Source organism: Lepisma saccharinum, assembly GCF_977018435.1.
Source record: "Lepisma saccharinum chromosome 12 unlocalized genomic scaffold, izLepSacc3.1 SUPER_12_unloc_1, whole genome shotgun sequence".
Classification (NCBI taxonomy): Eukaryota; Metazoa; Arthropoda; class Insecta; order Zygentoma; family Lepismatidae; genus Lepisma; species Lepisma saccharinum.
This window is the reverse complement of record NW_028142891.1, coordinates 15,097,778-15,114,611: the sequence shown is the minus strand read 5'-3', so window position 1 is coordinate 15,114,611 and position 16,834 is coordinate 15,097,778. Positions and strand designations below refer to the sequence as shown.

Genomic DNA, 16,834 nt, shown 5'->3' with positions numbered 1-16,834 from the left:
ACGTCGCCGTTCAATGGCACATCCTGTTTGGCCTACATATGGTGTTCCACAATCGCACTGTACACTCCTGGATTGTGGAGTTCCAGGTCATCTTTGACTGAACGGAGTAGGGCCTTTGTTTTCAGTGGCAGCCTGTGAATGGTCTTCACTCAGTGTCTAGCTAGAATTCTGTTCAACATCCTGGATGTGTGTCCAACAAATGGTAAAACTGTTGTAGTGGGGCTTTCATGTCCTTGTTGCTACTATAGCCTGACAAGTTAAGTCCCGATATGCGCAGATCGCTGCGGAGCACTTCCTATTACGTTATCCTTCCCACCACTCTTCTACGTACTAGTCTGGTCTTGAGAGTACGAGTGGTGCCAACTCAGCAAAATTAAGCTAAAACAAATATGACAATAGATTTTTACTGTGTAGACGATGCTAGTTCATATCAGTTTATCAGTGGTTCATTTGATTTAATCCGGTCTTTGAAAATGCGTGCGTTAAGGTTTATAACGAAGAGAAACTACTGGGTGAATGACTTCATTTTCTGAATGCGACATCGAGCAGTGTTGGGGTTGGGGTTCTTTTGTTTATCGTACAACAATCGCTACGAGAAGGAAATCTGATAACATGCTTGCCTGTGTTCTTTTTTAAAGCACTGAAATGTTCTTGCTCTTTACTCTTGGCTGCATATTTTTGAAATGCAAAAATCAAATCATGCTGGTACAATGAAATCCACAATCTGCTCTGAAAAGCCCCTTAGAGGACAGGCGAGATAAATTGTTCACAATGTTGCAACATATTTGGAAATCAGAAGGAGTTACATAAACATAAGTATAATGTTGTCGAGTCCACAAGCGCCGCCACGGGAGTATCTAAATGGATGGTTTCTCAAGTTTTAAAAGAATTGGATTGGATTGATTTGTTGTTTGAAGTCCACTATATGCACAGTAAGACTAATCGGGACTGGACCTACAGTTTAAAGTGTGATCCGAACCAGTGGCGGCTCATGGTGAACCAAAGTGGAGGGGCGATAACTCATAAATTTGCTCTATTGATTTGCTTTATTTTACTTTGCCTTTTGTGCTACATTTGGCTAATTTGCGAAGATGGGGATGTGTGATATGATGAAATTGATGAATGGGTACTCACAAACATCCATACCCAGGCAGGATTCGAACCCGAGACCCCCGGCGTCGTAGCGCGATGTGCTAACCACTTTTTTTTTTTAAAAAAAAAAAGGAAATACCCCTTACACGGAGGTATCCCCCACCATTTACACTTTTTCTCTCCTTTACACTTTTCAATTGTTACAGTTTCTCAGTTTCTTATCATCTAGACAAACACAAATACCCATGCCTTACCCGGGACTCTAACCTGGAACCCCTGGCGTTGTAGCGTGCTCTGCTAACCACTCCGCCACGGAGGTCGACTCCACTCAGCCACGGGGGCCGACACAAATTTGCTCTACTAGTAATGTGAGTTTAAATGGTGAATTTCGTATAACAGCCAACATGATAAGAAACTGATACGTTCGTGTTTACCGAATATCATGTTTTACACGTTTGCACATATTATAATAAATTAATAATTATTTTACAGTAATTATTTTACATCTTACAGAAGATGGAAGAAGAAATAGAATTCTAACAGAATTAGTCGTTTAACAGAGGGGAAAATTCAGAAGAAAGGATATTAATTTTTACACAACTTGATAAGCACAATGACGAATATTTACGTGCATTGATCGTGAAAAGTTCTAGTAAAAAAGTTACACAGAAAAAGTTTCCTGTCCAACATTACTAATTGATATATGAAATAAGGCACCAAAATAAATATCTCACTGGAAAGGTGATATCTGCGTTACCAGAAGCTCTAAAGTAAAAACTTCAAACTTACCAGAAATCTTCAGTCATGCTTGTAACTGAAATTCATCCTTCTGTCCTTCAACGCGAAATTTGAGAATGAACTCACGACCTCCCTTCTTTGACACTTGTTCTAGATTCAAATTCGGCCTAGGTTTTTTTATGTTTATTTTTTCATCAAGATTTCAGACTTCTGGTAGAAAAACTTCACACCAACAATTTCTCCACACTGTTCATCGCGACAAATACACAACTACAGAACACAACTACCGAAAAAGCTTCACTTTTCCATGGAAAACGAAAAACAACAAGTGTCAATACTATAGTCTTCCCAACCATCCCGTCGTTTTATTGCTTCGGGGTTGCCAGGCAATTTTGCCAAATTTTCAGAAATTTGTAGTTCACAGGTTCCTGTAGCGGCTCTTGGTGAGTTTAGATGACGAGTTTCTAATTTATTTAACATCCGCCTTGAAAATAAATTGGAGAACTTTGTCACATTATCGGGATTTTTTTCAAACGTGCTAATCAAAACATGTAATTAAATCTACATGATGTACTCCACATCATTGTAATCCAAATGTACTTTTCACTAAACTCAGAAAAAATACAACACATTTATACGATAATTTTGCGTGTAACAAGAATCTATAGCCGACTTCCGTGGCTAGCATACCGCATTACAAAGCCAGGGCTCCTGGGTTCGAATCCCGGCATGGGTATTTGTGTTCTTTGTGAGTGCTCTTCCATCAATTTCATTATATCATCGTTCATCCTCATCGTCGTGATTACCGAAAAGTAGCAGAAAGCGACGGTAAATAACAAAAATCAAGCAAGAGTCTGTACATTTTCAGTTACCGATATTTTCTTTCCTCCTTGGAAATTGCGTTATTTATTTCTCTACTCTTATGTCATAAGAGAATAAGATTATGGAATACAGAATGATTTTTTTCAACTGTTGGTAATTTTCTATCTTCTGTTAACTTCGTTGCTTCTGGCAACTCTTCATTGTTTACCGTTCTCCAGAGAGAAGGCCAGTTTCGCCTAAGGGGTGAGTTTCGGACGACAAACCCTCCGTCCTCCCAGGCACAGATCCAGCGCGTGTTATTCAGCCAGTTTCCTCGCCTTATACCCCTCGCAGCCGCGCCTGAGAATGCTCTACGTCTCGTAAAGTGGGAGGACGGCGCCCCGCCAGATTTCTCTCGAAGTTCCGTATTCCCCCGCACGGTGGCGTGCAAACTTCGCAATTGTCGCGGAAGAAGGAATACAGAACCGACTAACCAACGATCTATAAGCAATGGAATATTTTCAATTCAGACAATGTAAAAGCTAATATATAAATGTTAATGTAATGTTTGTTCACTTGTGGTTACACACGGCAGTGCGGCGTCCGTATCGTCCTTATGAGCGGCCGCCCCTGATCCGAACCACTATGTGCCTCCACCGGTAATCAAACCTGGGACTCCTTGATTACAAGGTGACGATGCTACCACTGCGCCATCGGGGAAGCCAAGTTTTAAAAGAAGGAAAAGAGTCGTTGGCGAAAGGTGAGCTGAATTTCTGTACTCCGACAGGTAGAAAACAGCCTAGGAAAAGCGATTTTGGTGAAAATCCTCAGACCATTCTGCTCTCTCCAGGTTGCAACACTGCGAACCAACGTCGCTGCAGAGAATGGAGTGGGGAAATGTGGTGTGAGATGTGCAACAGCTATTTGGAGCATCTTGTTTTTAAACTTGCCAAGTTATAGTACAGGGGCTGAATCGGTCCTTTGTAGTTGGTCAAGCTGAGATGAAAATGCCTTGTTGATTGCCCTGCTGATCTCTCTCATGTGGTACCCATTCTGCTGTAGCATGGTTCGGAGATGAATGAATTCTGACTGCATATTCTCCTGGTACAAAAATGGAGCAGCCTGTTCAGTACATGCATACAGACATGTAGCTGTGAATATGTAACAGGATTACACAATAGAAACCTATAGTCCAAGACCCTTAACCCGCGATCGGTCGCAGGTGAGCACCGCGCTCACATTAAATTTTAATGAAGTGCCATTTTAACAGTAGGCCTATTTAAAATATAGGACTGTGGTGCTCTCTAGCTGACTCGAGTTTCACGAGCGACCTGATCACATTTTTATGTGATGACTTAAACAGCATTATTAGAGAGACCATTGTTGTGGAAATAGTGTTGTCAGAGTGAGTGCAGAGCTCACACGCAACCGATTAAGTTATATATATATTTTTATTTACATTTGTGCATTATTTACTCAATAGGTCTATCCTGTTTCTAGTGAGTTTTCGTACCTATATGTTCACAAAAGTGTTGCAGTGATTTTATATCATATCAGTTTTCTGGAGATCAGATGGAACTCCCTCAGAGGAACATATGCATTTTGTTAAGGCTGAGACTTGTTGGCTTCGGCGATGTATACTAACTACGCTGTTTGAAAACAAACATTTTGAAACAAAAATTTAATGAATAAGAAAGTATACAAATATATAAGATATAAAAATGAAAGAGTTGAGTGATGATATACATATCAGTAGCCTGAAGAATAAGCAAATTTCGTTAGGATCCAAAAATTCCGCTACTATGTGCATACTCTGTTTCATAGTAAGTACAAGTAGCTAATTACAGAGAGACATATAGAACAGGATTGCTAGGGAGTATACCTGTGAACAGTTTCAATGTATTACCTGGTGAAAGATAAGCAAATTAAAGTAGCATATGACTCAGTGCATCAAGCAATACATTTACAGTAGTAATAGAAGTAGAAGTTCCACACCAGTAGTGCTAAAATGGCACAGTGAACTAACAACAGAACAGGGAAACTAGATGGCTAACCCGAATCCATAATAAGACATTATTTACAAACATGGAATCTGGCAACTTTTGAAAATTAAGATGCAAAAGATAGTAACTATTGCTACGCCCCTTGTGGGTACGTACTTACATGTTATTTACCACGGCTACAGATATCTTAATCTCAGGGGATAGGTTCTTTGTTTGAGAATTCCAAATAAGAAAGCGTTTTATAGCCAAGAGGATATAGTTAAATGCGGATCTATATTCTGAGAACTATACAAAATACAGAGAAAAATATATAGCGACATTGAAATATATCGAAAATTTGCATCGGTTACATTCTTCTTGAAAGGAAATCTTCTTCTTTCTCTTTGTAATTATGGAAAAGGCTTCTTCTTCTTTTCTTCTTTTGATTATGGAAATAAGCTTCTTCTTCTTTAATTATGGAAAAGGCTTCTTCTTCTTTTCTTCTTTTGATTATGGAAATAAGCTTCTTCTTCTTTAATTATGGAAAAGGCTTCTTCTTCTTTTCTTCTTTGATTATGGAAAAGGCTTCTTCTTCTTCTCTCTCTTGATTATAGAATAGGCTTCTTCTTCTTTGATTATGGAAAGGACTTCTTTTATTATTTCTTCTATATACAAGAAATCTAGTTGCGTCGTCTCGCTTCCTTTTCTTTATGCCCTTTATATGTTTTCTTTCCCTTTCCCGGTTTCTTTGGCAAACGATACAAGCTATACTTATATAACGGAGTAGGGTCGACTAAACTGACACTAGCGCCACCTCCTATGTAACGACCAAAGGGGATAACCAGGATCGCTAATAAAAAGCGCTGCCAATGGCCCAGTGCGACTAAAAAGAAGCGCAACCGTAAAGTGCTTCGGGGCGTCTAATTAACCACAGCGCCACCGGGGAACGGACAAATGCAAAAGCTGACGATGTTCTCCTCGTCAGAGAATCAAAAAGAAATTGAGATACATTTCTGAATTCATTTGCTCGCTTAATAAATTTCCTAAACGTTTCATATGCGGCTATATTCTTAATTCTTTTAAATTACTATATACATCATTCTATTTACTTCTATTATAGTATTTGAACTCTTCTTTTACCAGGTGTATAAGCTTAAATCTGCTGTTTTGTAGTCAGAAAAACACATGGTTTGTTCATAGAAAGCAACAAGAAATTTATTCAAAGTACTTGCCCTCGCGAGCTACACATTTTGCCCATCTCTCGGGCAATTTGTTGATACCACGCCAAAAAAAGTCCTTCTCTTTCGAGGCAAACCACTCATCAAGCCATTTTCGGACGTCTGCATACGAATCGAAGTGCTGCTCAGCGAGGGCGTGGCCCATCGACGAAAACAGATGGTAGTCGGAAAGGGCCAGGTCTGGTGAATAGGCGGGATGGGGTAGCACCTCCCAGTTGCGTGTCTCCAAGTAGTTTTGGACCAGTCTTGACGTGTGTGATGGGGCGTTGTCGTGGAGGAAAATCAGCTTGTCATGTCTTTCTTGATAATCCGGTCTTTTGTCACACAGAGCACGGTGCAATTTGATCAGTTGTTGGTGGTAGCGGTGGGCAGTGACAGTTTCACCAGGTTTCAACAGCTCAAAGTAGACGATGCCCTGTTGATCCCACCAAACACACAGCATCGTCTTCCGGCCGAAGCGATTTGGTCTCGAGGAAGATGTTGATGGTTGGCCGGGATCAACCCACGATTTCTTGCGTTTAGGATTCTCGAAATATATCCACTTTTCATCACCAGTCACAATCCGATGCAGGAAAGACTTTCTTTTTTGTCTGGCAAGCAAGATTTCGCATGTGTTTTGCCGTCTCTCCAGCTGCCGATCGGTCAATTCATGCGGCACCCATTTTCCGATCTTTTGAACCTTTCCCATGGCACGTAGACACATGGAAATGGCTGCTTGAGTAACACCCAATTGCTCGGCAAGCATCTTTTGCGTTTGGGTATCGTCCTCGTCCAAAAGAGCCTGCAATTGATGGTCCTCAACCTTCCTGGGCCGATTTTCACGCTTCTTGTCGCTCAGGTCAAAATTGCCGTCTTTGAACCGACGAAACCAATCCCTGCACGTTGTTTCCGATACAGCACTGTCACCATAGGCCTCCACAAGCATTCGATGCGATTCGACAGCCGATTTCTTCAAATGGAAGCAGAAAAGCAGAGCTTCCCGCATATGCTCTTTTTCTGGCACAAAACTAGACATGCTTACCACAGGAACACTGTCTGTTGTTGTCTGCACCTGCTAACGATGTGCACTGATTTGTGTTGGCAGATGTCCAACTCATAAAAACACCAGGTATGGCGTGCTCATGGTAGCTTCATATGCTCACTAACGCCATCTATGAGCAAACAGCAGATTTAAGCTTATACACCTGGTATATATTTCTCAATTTACTATAATATATATAATCCCTCTTCTCCGCTCCTAGTTTGTACAATGAGCTCTGCTCTTCTTTATATGGCATGCTGCCATCTATCGTCGATTCCGAGAAACCATTCCTTCTTGCAACCTTCATTGTGTCATCAAAACTGGCACGTGACACTATACAGAATTTTTATAGATTTTTCACATAAATATGCAATCCATTAATAAGCTTGGCGAATTAGAAATTTTTTTGAACTCTAATCCATTTCATGTTATTTGTGTGAACGAGCACAGGTTAGAAACAGAAGAAGCTAGACTATACATTCCTGATGAATATGACCTGCTTAACACTTATTTCACAAAAAAGATTAGGCATGGTGGGGTAGAAATATTTGATAGACATAATTAAAATATTAACTATGTTGTGTTGGATCTTGAAAAACTCTTTACAGAGCAAATATCTGAGGTGTTAAAAGAAAAGTAAAGTGCTCCCCTGTGCATAGCACCATGCCATGAAGGCGTATAGGGGGTGTGGGGGTAACGCCCCACACTTTCTTGATCCGGTCGTGAGTGGGGGTGTTGTGATTAGCATCACGCCCCTGACTGCCTTTACCCCCCAGGGTTTCCCCCAGGTAGCCATGTTATTCGACACTGGGTGGGCGCCAGGGCCGCTTCCATCCTTAGAAAAGTTCCCGGATTTGAACCGGTCGGGGATCGAAACCGGGACCTTTAGCATGGTAGTCAGACGCGTTACCGACTGAGCCACCGCGGCCACTGAGGTGTTAGGAGTGATAATCAACAATATTAAATGGATAGTTTTATCAATGTATCGTACCCCAGATTCTGATATTTCTGTATTCATCAAACAAATGGAAAAGGTAATAATACATCTCAGTAGGTATAAAAACTTTATAATTATGGGCATGGGCGTTGCCAGAAATTTTCCTAAGGGGAGTCGAATCGAAGATGTCAAGGACACCCCCTCCCCACAAAAATATTTAACAAGAATTTGTTAAAGATGGATTCATTTTTAAAATTATTGCATTATCGGTATTTTAAATTATGTTATATATCATCATTATTACTACTAGTAGTAGTAGCAGCAGTAGTAGGAGTAGCATTTTTAGTTTAGTTTATTTTAGCATCCCATAAGTTTATTACATGAATAATATAGTACTTGTAAACAACCAAGGTTACATAATAGTTACTTCTAACATTAGCAGCAACAGCAAACACAGTAGTGTAAGAAGCTCAAAACGTGTGAAAGTTACAAATTAACAGTGTTTCAGTGTTGCAAATTATGAAAGTTTCGTACAAAATTTGATATCTCAAGACCATTTTTAAACAATGATGCAAAATGAGGTGAAATAAAATGCTTAGTTTATAAATTGCCATAAATTGAAATTTCCAGGGGGGGGGGTCGACCGACTGGTTCACTTCGACCCTTCCTGCCGACGCCCATGATTATGGGGGATATAAACATAGATATTAGGGATCAGACAAAGAGTGTGCAACAACTCTGTGATACACTCAGATGTTATAATCTGTATTGCATCAATGATAAACCTACAAGAGGGCAATCCCGTCTAGATAATATAATTACAGATATACATAAAGAAAACTTAAAACATGAGGTAATTGAACCTAGTTTGTCAGACCATTGTGGTCTCAGGTTGAGTGTACCATTTAATACAAAACTAATAACTAACTAACTAACTCTCTAGCCTTCTTAAACCCGAAGGTTCATGGCTGCAGCAACACAGGCCTTCCATCTGTCCCTATCTTGAGCAAGATCTATATACTCTTTTCCATATCTACCGATTTCCCTTAGGTCCATCTCAACGTTGTCCCTCCATCTTCGTCTTGGCCGTCCTACAGGTCTCTTACCATCAGGTTTCCCAACAAGAATCCTGTAAACTCCTCTTTCCTCTCCCATTCGTGCCACATGGCATGCCCACCTACGTCTTCTTGATTTATTTATTCTAATAATATCTGGACATGAATACAAATAATGTAGTTCTAAATTATGTAACCTTCTCCACTCACCTGTCTCCTCATCCCTTTTAGGTCCAAAGATTTTCCTAAGGATCTTATTTTTAAATCCTCTCAATTTATGTTCCTCTTTCAATGTAAGGGACCAAGTTTCACATCCATATAACACTACAGGCAAAATTACTGTTTTGTATATTTTAACTTTTAGTTTCTTAGATATTAAACGAGAAGACAAAAGTTTATGAAGAGAGAAGTAACATGCATTTCCTGAATTAAGCCTACTTTTTATTTCCTCTTTAATATAATTTTCATTTGTTAATATTACTCCTAAGTATTTGAATTTGGAAACACTGCACCTAATGGGCACCAAAAAAGAAGAAAAAAAATGTTATGCCCTAACTCTATCTTACTTTTGAAATCCAGTTTAAGAGAGATTAACTGGGAAACTTTTATATCTATACTAACCGACATATTTAACAACACATGTCCAAGAATAACAAAAAATAAAAGTGATAAACAACCTAAAAATAAGGAAAAGAGACTAATCTGGTTTACCCCCCATCTGAGTCACTCAGAAACCTAGTCATCTTCTGGTACAATAAAAGTAAAGAAGGGAATTCTACAGATAAGGATTCATACAAGAAAAATGTACAAAAAAGAAATAAAACTGGCTAAAATAAATGCAAACTACACAAATAACTCTGGAAATAAATTGTAAAGCTGCGTGGAATATTATAAACTCACAACTTGGCAGGGAATCACACAAGACAACAATACCCATAACAGCACAACAACTTAACAATTATTTTATAAAACAAAAAAGGTAAAGTGTTCCCCTGTGCATAGCACCACACCATGAAGGCGTATAGGGGGTGTGGGCCACATTATTATTATTTTATAAACAGCGTGAATAATATTAAGGAAAATCAGCCTGCACAAGCTAAAATTAACACAGATTACATGCAACCTGTTGCAAACAAAAATTTGCTACTTTGTAAGCTGCCTAGTTTTAAATGGACCGAGGTCAGTCCCAACACTGTACTAAGGATAACGGCTAAATTAAATAATTCACATAGTGAGGATTATTATGGATTTTCTAATTACGTACTTAAAAATATTATTGATGAAATATTATTACCACTGACCTACCTTACCAATTTTACAATAACAGAGGGTACCTATACAAATAATCTAAAAAATTCAGTTACAATACCTTTATATAAAAGTGGTGAACTAACATCTCTAGATAATTATCGACCTATATCACTAGTAACTATATTTTCCAAGATAACAGAGCATTGCATAAAAGAGCAATTATGTAACTACCTTGAAGGTAATAAGCTAATATCTGACAGTCCTATTGGCTTCAGGGCAGGTCAATCAACAATACATGCAGTTGAAAGTATGGTTAATCAAATAATAACTAGCTTTAATGATCGCGAAATGCTACTCTGATTGACTTGAGTAAAGCATTTGACTAAGTATCCCACGAAATACTGGTAACCAACCTACAGTACTATGGTATTAAGGGTGTTAATTGGCTCTCATCAAATCATATCTCACAAATAGACACCAACTGGTAAAGGTCGAAGAACAACAATCTGACTTGCTTCAAGTCATAAGGGGTGTTCCCCAGGGATCAGTTCTGGGACGTTTACTCTTTCTTATGTATACGAATGACCTCCCAGCTGCTTGCCATGTAAAACCATCCTCTACACAGACGATACAACATACATTACTGCTGGAGATCTCAATATAGTACACAATAAGAATAATGAAATTAAAAGGATATCGGCAAAAATTTACTATTCGTCGGACAAAACTTTTAGTTTTGTCAATTTTTGACATTCGTACTTACCTATCTGCTTCGCGGAACATCCTTAAGGTGTATTGACTTTTTTTGATCAAAGTAATTGCAATTTTTCACATTAGGAGTACTTCTTTCTCGTAGTCTTTTTGCTTGCCTGAGACATAATATGGCGCTTACACCTTCCTACATAATCACGCGTCGTGCTGTGCCAGCGATATTGTGTTTTAGAGAAGCGAAAAAAGGACGAACAATAATTACTGTTATAGACATTATTTTCGTGAGAAAAGCAAAATGGCACACCACACAATGTTCCGTAATGCACAATCGGTAAGTACGAATGTAAAACGTGACGAAATAAACGAGTGAGATGTGTTGTTCGGAGATGCAATTGGTACCTTCTATACTGACAAGCTTTCACTGGGTGTCATTTTGCAATGTCAATACAAGTGACTGAATACACGGATTATGTATTATCTGAATGTTACACGTGCAATGAAACACATACTTTGTGTCTGGAAGACTAAAATCAAGGAGAGTTCCAAGTTGACTCCGAAATCTACATTAATAAAAACAGTGGTAAGACTGCAGAATATGGGCTGCTTAGAAGGAATGCGGTTCCTAATTTTTTGGTAAGGTATTGAAGTAAGTATTCGAGTAAAGTAAGTTGGAAAGTGCGGAAAAAAATTTTTATTTGAAAAAAAATAAAAAATACATGTCCAGGCTAGATGCTTTCCGAAGCGGTGAAACGATCGAGAAAGCGACATTGTTTCGCACGTTCCTGCATGGAAATAAAGAAAATGGTAAGGAAATCAATAATGTAATTTAACAGAACATAGGAGAAAGTAATAAAAGTAGAAAAAGTAAAGAAAGTAAGGCTATCTGTGCAGTTTCACGCGATGCCGTTGAACTTTATCCTTACTGCGGATAAACGTATCTCACTGCATTTAAAAGTTTTATTTATTTATTTATTTGAAAAGTCCTGAATACAGAAAAATCCATTTTACATCAGGATATCAACCGGAAAAGAAATAAACAAAATAATAAGATGGACACATACACACACATATATAACAAGAATAATAACAACTAGATCAAGAATAATATTATTTATACTTCAGCTGCTTTATGCACGCCGTTCTGTAAGTCTGCTTTGATAAATGGAAGCCCGGACCGTCTTTTAATGAGTTGTAAATGGTTTGTAGCCTGTAGAGAAGTGATCTTTGTTCTAAGGATAGCCTTGAAGATTTAATGTAAAAGAAGTTGTTGCATTTACTGTTGGGACGTGGGATTCTGATATTAAGAAGTGGCAAGAGTTCGCTGGTGAAAAGTTGTCCATTGATGATTCTGAAGAGTAGTGTTAAATCTGAGAGTTAACGGCGAAGAGAAAGGTCATGAATTTGTAGAGTGGATAGAATTTCTTGTTTGGAGAAGTTTGCAAGGGCTGGGCATCTGTGTTTGACTATTCTGACGAAGAAACTTACTACTTTGTTTGTTTTCTTTAAATTGCTTTCACATGCCATTGACCAAATACAGGAGCCATATTCAAGAATAGGAACAACACACATTGTAAAGTAGGTTTTGAGAGCAGAGACGTGAGTTATGTCTGTAAATCTGTAAATTAGTCCAAGTGTTTTCATCGCTTTCGAAGTTATGTAGTCTATGTGATGGTTGAAAGTCAGTTTGCTATCAAAAATGACACCAAGATCCTTGTGCTGTCGTACGAACGGAATAACCTGGTTGCATAACTTGTAGGGTGGCACTGTGTTATTGGATTTTAGGGTAAACCTCATGACAACAGATTTATCCGGATTTAATTTGAGATTCCAGTCTTAGACACCAGCGTTCAATGTGTTTGAGATTGTCTTGGATGTAGCATGTGTCCTGAGGTGAGGTAATGTTTCGGAATAATTTGCAGTCATCAGCATACAATAATACTGAACATTCGGAAGAAATATATTCGTGAATGTCATCCATGAAGAGAGAGAAACACAGGGGCCCCAGCGAACTTCCTTGGGGCACACCGGAAACTACAGGGAGCCACGACGAAGAGCAACCAGATACGATAGATAACCTTTTGCTTTCTATTGTGCAAGTAAGATGAAAGTAGTTTAAGAAGAGCTCCGTGAATATTGAATCTATTCGATAATTTGTGGATCGAAAACCTGTCCTCTCCTAGTAACTCTGCCAATCTCTTCCACTGGAACTCTACAAGGTGAAGGTGGTCAGCGAAAGAATCGGAAGGGACGTTTTTGTTGTGGAAAAAATGTTTAGCGACCCTCCACACAGATTCGATCCTCTGTGTGTGGGAGGAATCCGGAGCGAAAAAGACAGACGATAGTCTGTCTATGCGAAAGGTCTCTCTTATCGCACAACACTTGAGCACACGGGGAAAAAGCTCGTTAATTTAATGCCGGATGGCTACTTTGTCACGTTAGACTATCTTGGTTTTGTATTTATGCTAATGAAACCTAACCTAACAGACCTAACCTTATAGGCATTCCTCGTGAAAATAAATGAAAGCAACTGTTTTTAAAGAATATGACGTCGGAACACAAGACAAATGCTTATCGCACAACAATTGAGCACATGGGAAAAAGGTTGTTAATTTAATGCGTTTTGTATTTATGCTAATGAAACCTAACCTAACAGACCTAACCTTATAGGCATTCCTCGTGAAAATAAATGAAAGCAACTGTTTTTAAAGAATATGACGTCGGAACACAAGACAAATGCTTATCGCACAACAATTGAGAACATGGGAAAAAGGTTGTTAATTTAATGCCCGATGCCTACGTTGTCACGTTAGACTATCTTTGTTTTGTATTTATGCTAATGAAACCTAACCTAACCTTGTAGGCATTCCTCGTGAAAAGAAATGAAAGGAACTGTTTGTAAAGAATATGACATCGGAACACAAGGTGGCCAAACTGTTGTGCGGAGAGGAAAACCCCGGTCTCACTGCAGAACATGGGCTGCTGTTTTCCTCTAAATAGACGAACAAAATTTATATCCCCTGAAAGTACGTACCTTCTACATCCATTTTCCGGTGTTCCTTTTACGATTACTATTATATTATTACGCGTAAAAATGTTTTTCCTGGTACTAAAAGCAATGCATTTGTCAATTCGTTCGCGTCCATATTCTTTACGAACAGTTGCTTTCATTTGTTTCGGGGTTTTGGTAAGACTGCAGAATATGGGCTGCTTAGAAGGAATGCGGTTCCTAATTTTTTGGTAAGGTATTGAAGTAAGTATTCGAGTAAAGTACGTCTATTTAGAGGAAAACAGCAGCCCATGTTCTGCAGTGAGACCAAAACGGTAAACCTCTGCAATTTCAGTTATCTGCAAATGTGTGGGAGTTACAAATTAGACCACGCACTATAGTCAGTATACGTAATTCAACCTTGCACTTTTTTTATAGTTTATCAATCCTATGCAAGAGGCAATCACTTAGTAAAATCACAAATGAATGGATAAATTGGCAATTTTCGAATTCTGTTATCATTTAAGCATGTCTTATGGTTTACTCACCCAATCTTATCATCATCCTGTATCCGAAACACCAACTTCAATACAATGAAGAGAACACCGGCCTTCTAGTTTGGCACTTTACACGCACCCAATATCTTCGAATACACTTGATGAATTGAAGTTCGTAGAACTTAACACAGTCTATTTCATTACACACTCTTACACAGAATACTGCTAAAAAAGGAACCACAACCTTTTAAATTCTATTACTTCTACAACTTCTCACATTTATTGCCACGTTGCTTTTGCATTTGAATAATATTGTATCACGGAGAGGAGCGCATGAGAACTCGAACAGTTAATTCAAGCACGTATAACGTATAAGCATTGCGTGCACTTATGCATACGTTGACTTATAATCTGTGGATTTTGTACGTCACAGCATATCGTGGAAAAATGTGATTGGCTGGAGCATAGGGCTGGAGTACGCCTACGAAAATCTACAAAAATAACTTCTTATATTTATTTGTAGCAACAGATCCTTATTAGCCAAAACATGCATGAACATAATTACAATATGTAATAACATTATAATTAACGCATCTGATAATTCGTATTTTTAGTATTCTGTTATTCTGTAGGTAGTATTATTCTGTGGTATTATTTTAAAGGATCACTTTTAAGGCGAATCAATTTTTTCATGCAAAATGATGAAGCAGAAACATAATGAATATTATTTTTATTATAAATAATAGCAACAAGCTATTATTTAGTACTCGAAATAAAGGGGATGAGGATGAGTAACGAAATGGAATGGATGAAGGGACACTCACAAAGAACATCCATACCCGGTCGGAATTCGAACCTGGGACCTTTGGCACAGCGGCGTATACTCTGGGTCATCTAGGTAATCGCAGATGACCCGGCTGTATTTCTTTTTTTTAAAAAAAAAAATATATATACATTTCTTCGCAATATTCTTCCAAACCAATTTCGATGCATACATTTCTTTGCTTCCAGCGCACGAATGCTTCCAACCGTTTGCCGCTGAATGTCCGGGAACCTTTCTCAAGCCGGTGGAATGACTTCAGGGAATCTCACACTGACGTCATTCCTCCCTCTTCCCTTACAACCCTTGGCGAGGAGAGGGAGAGGAAACACTGCTTCTCAGGCGCGGGGATTCCGTGCCCAGGGTAAGCTCCTTCTTGTGAGAGTCCACCGGTCGCACTCTCAACCTTCAGAGCCTTTTTTTCCGTTCCCTCCGCTGAACTAGGGAAAACAGACCCGGTAGAGTGCGAAGAACAGGGAAATTGAATAACATGGGCAAACCATTTCTACGCTAATTTTCACTTTACATTTGCTTCTGTCTTGCTGATTTCTGTTACTTAAACATAAATTTATCAAAAGGAAAAAGCATAAATATTGAAGATGAAGCAAACTAAATTAAAATTCAAAGCTTAAGCAATTAAAGCACCTATATACTGACTCCCCCATCCTTGTATTTACAAAAATAGTGATTGTTTCTCCTCTCTAATCTTCAAAACCAGCGAGAATACTTCTTTCACGGAACTGAATATTTTTTAAAGGGAAACATATAAAAAATAAATTTTATATATATATATATATATATATATATATATATATATATATATTAGTTAATTTAAGTTGCTATATTCCGTCTCTTTAGATTAATAGTGATGAAGATGAACGAATTAAACATAAAACGAAAAAAAAAACATCAGGCACGTAGCCAGGTGGAGGACTCGGGGGCTGAAACCCCCCTTCCCGAAATCCTACAAATATCTAATTTAAAAAGTGTATAGTGGTAATTAATTTTACTTCATTAGCAGGATTAAACACCTTGCATAATACGTTGTAATAATCTGAGATTCATCTTCAGGACTTCTTCTAATCCCACTGTTTCAACTTTATGTGGCGGCTGCTAATAAGGGATGATCCCCATTCCGAAATAAAATTCTGGCTGTGACCTGCAATGATTCGAACTTTTAAAACCTGTCATTTCGAGCTCGGAAAGGGATTTTTTTTTATCATTCATTGGGAATTTCATTCTGAGCCAGGAACACAACAACAGAAGTTTGGCGCGTGAAACTGAATGCGTGTAGTCGTTGGCTTCGTGCTGTGCTTCGTGTTTATTATTTATTTAGGTGTTAGTGTTTGTCGTGATAGTGCTGTGTTAAAGGGTAATGGATGTGATACAAGATTTGCTGGTGAAACCTTTTGCTACAAGATCTTTTCAGGAGAAGTTGCAAATTGTTAATATAGGTAGGCCAGTGTCATCGCCTGAACTTATTTCTACACACAAAGACAAAAATCGGGAATATGTGTGGCATTTTCGCAAGCAAATTATGACAAAACACCATGGTTGACAGGAAGTATAAGTGTTAATAAGCTTTGCATTTTTTGTTGGCCGTGCTTAATTTTCGGGGCTGAAAAGAATGTATGGACGCGTGGCGGATACTGTAATCTTTGCAACGCTTGTGTCAAACATGAAAAATCCAAAAGTCACATAACTT

General features: G+C 38.5%; 1 protein-coding gene across 1 annotated transcript in view; it reads right to left on the bottom strand.

Moving 5' to 3' along the window:
* CaBP1 (Protein disulfide-isomerase A6 homolog CaBP1) overlaps positions 1 to 14,706 on the bottom strand; it is a 43,098-nt gene extending 28,392 nt beyond the window's left edge. Inside the window, exon 1 of the mRNA XM_083115784.1 lies at positions 14,361 to 14,706. Within this exon, the coding sequence (XP_082971910.1) occupies positions 14,361 to 14,376 (16 nt within the window). The 5' untranslated portion in view covers positions 14,377 to 14,706. The remainder of the gene's footprint in view (positions 1 to 14,360) is intronic.
* Between the last annotated feature and the right edge of the window lie 2,128 nt (positions 14,707 to 16,834).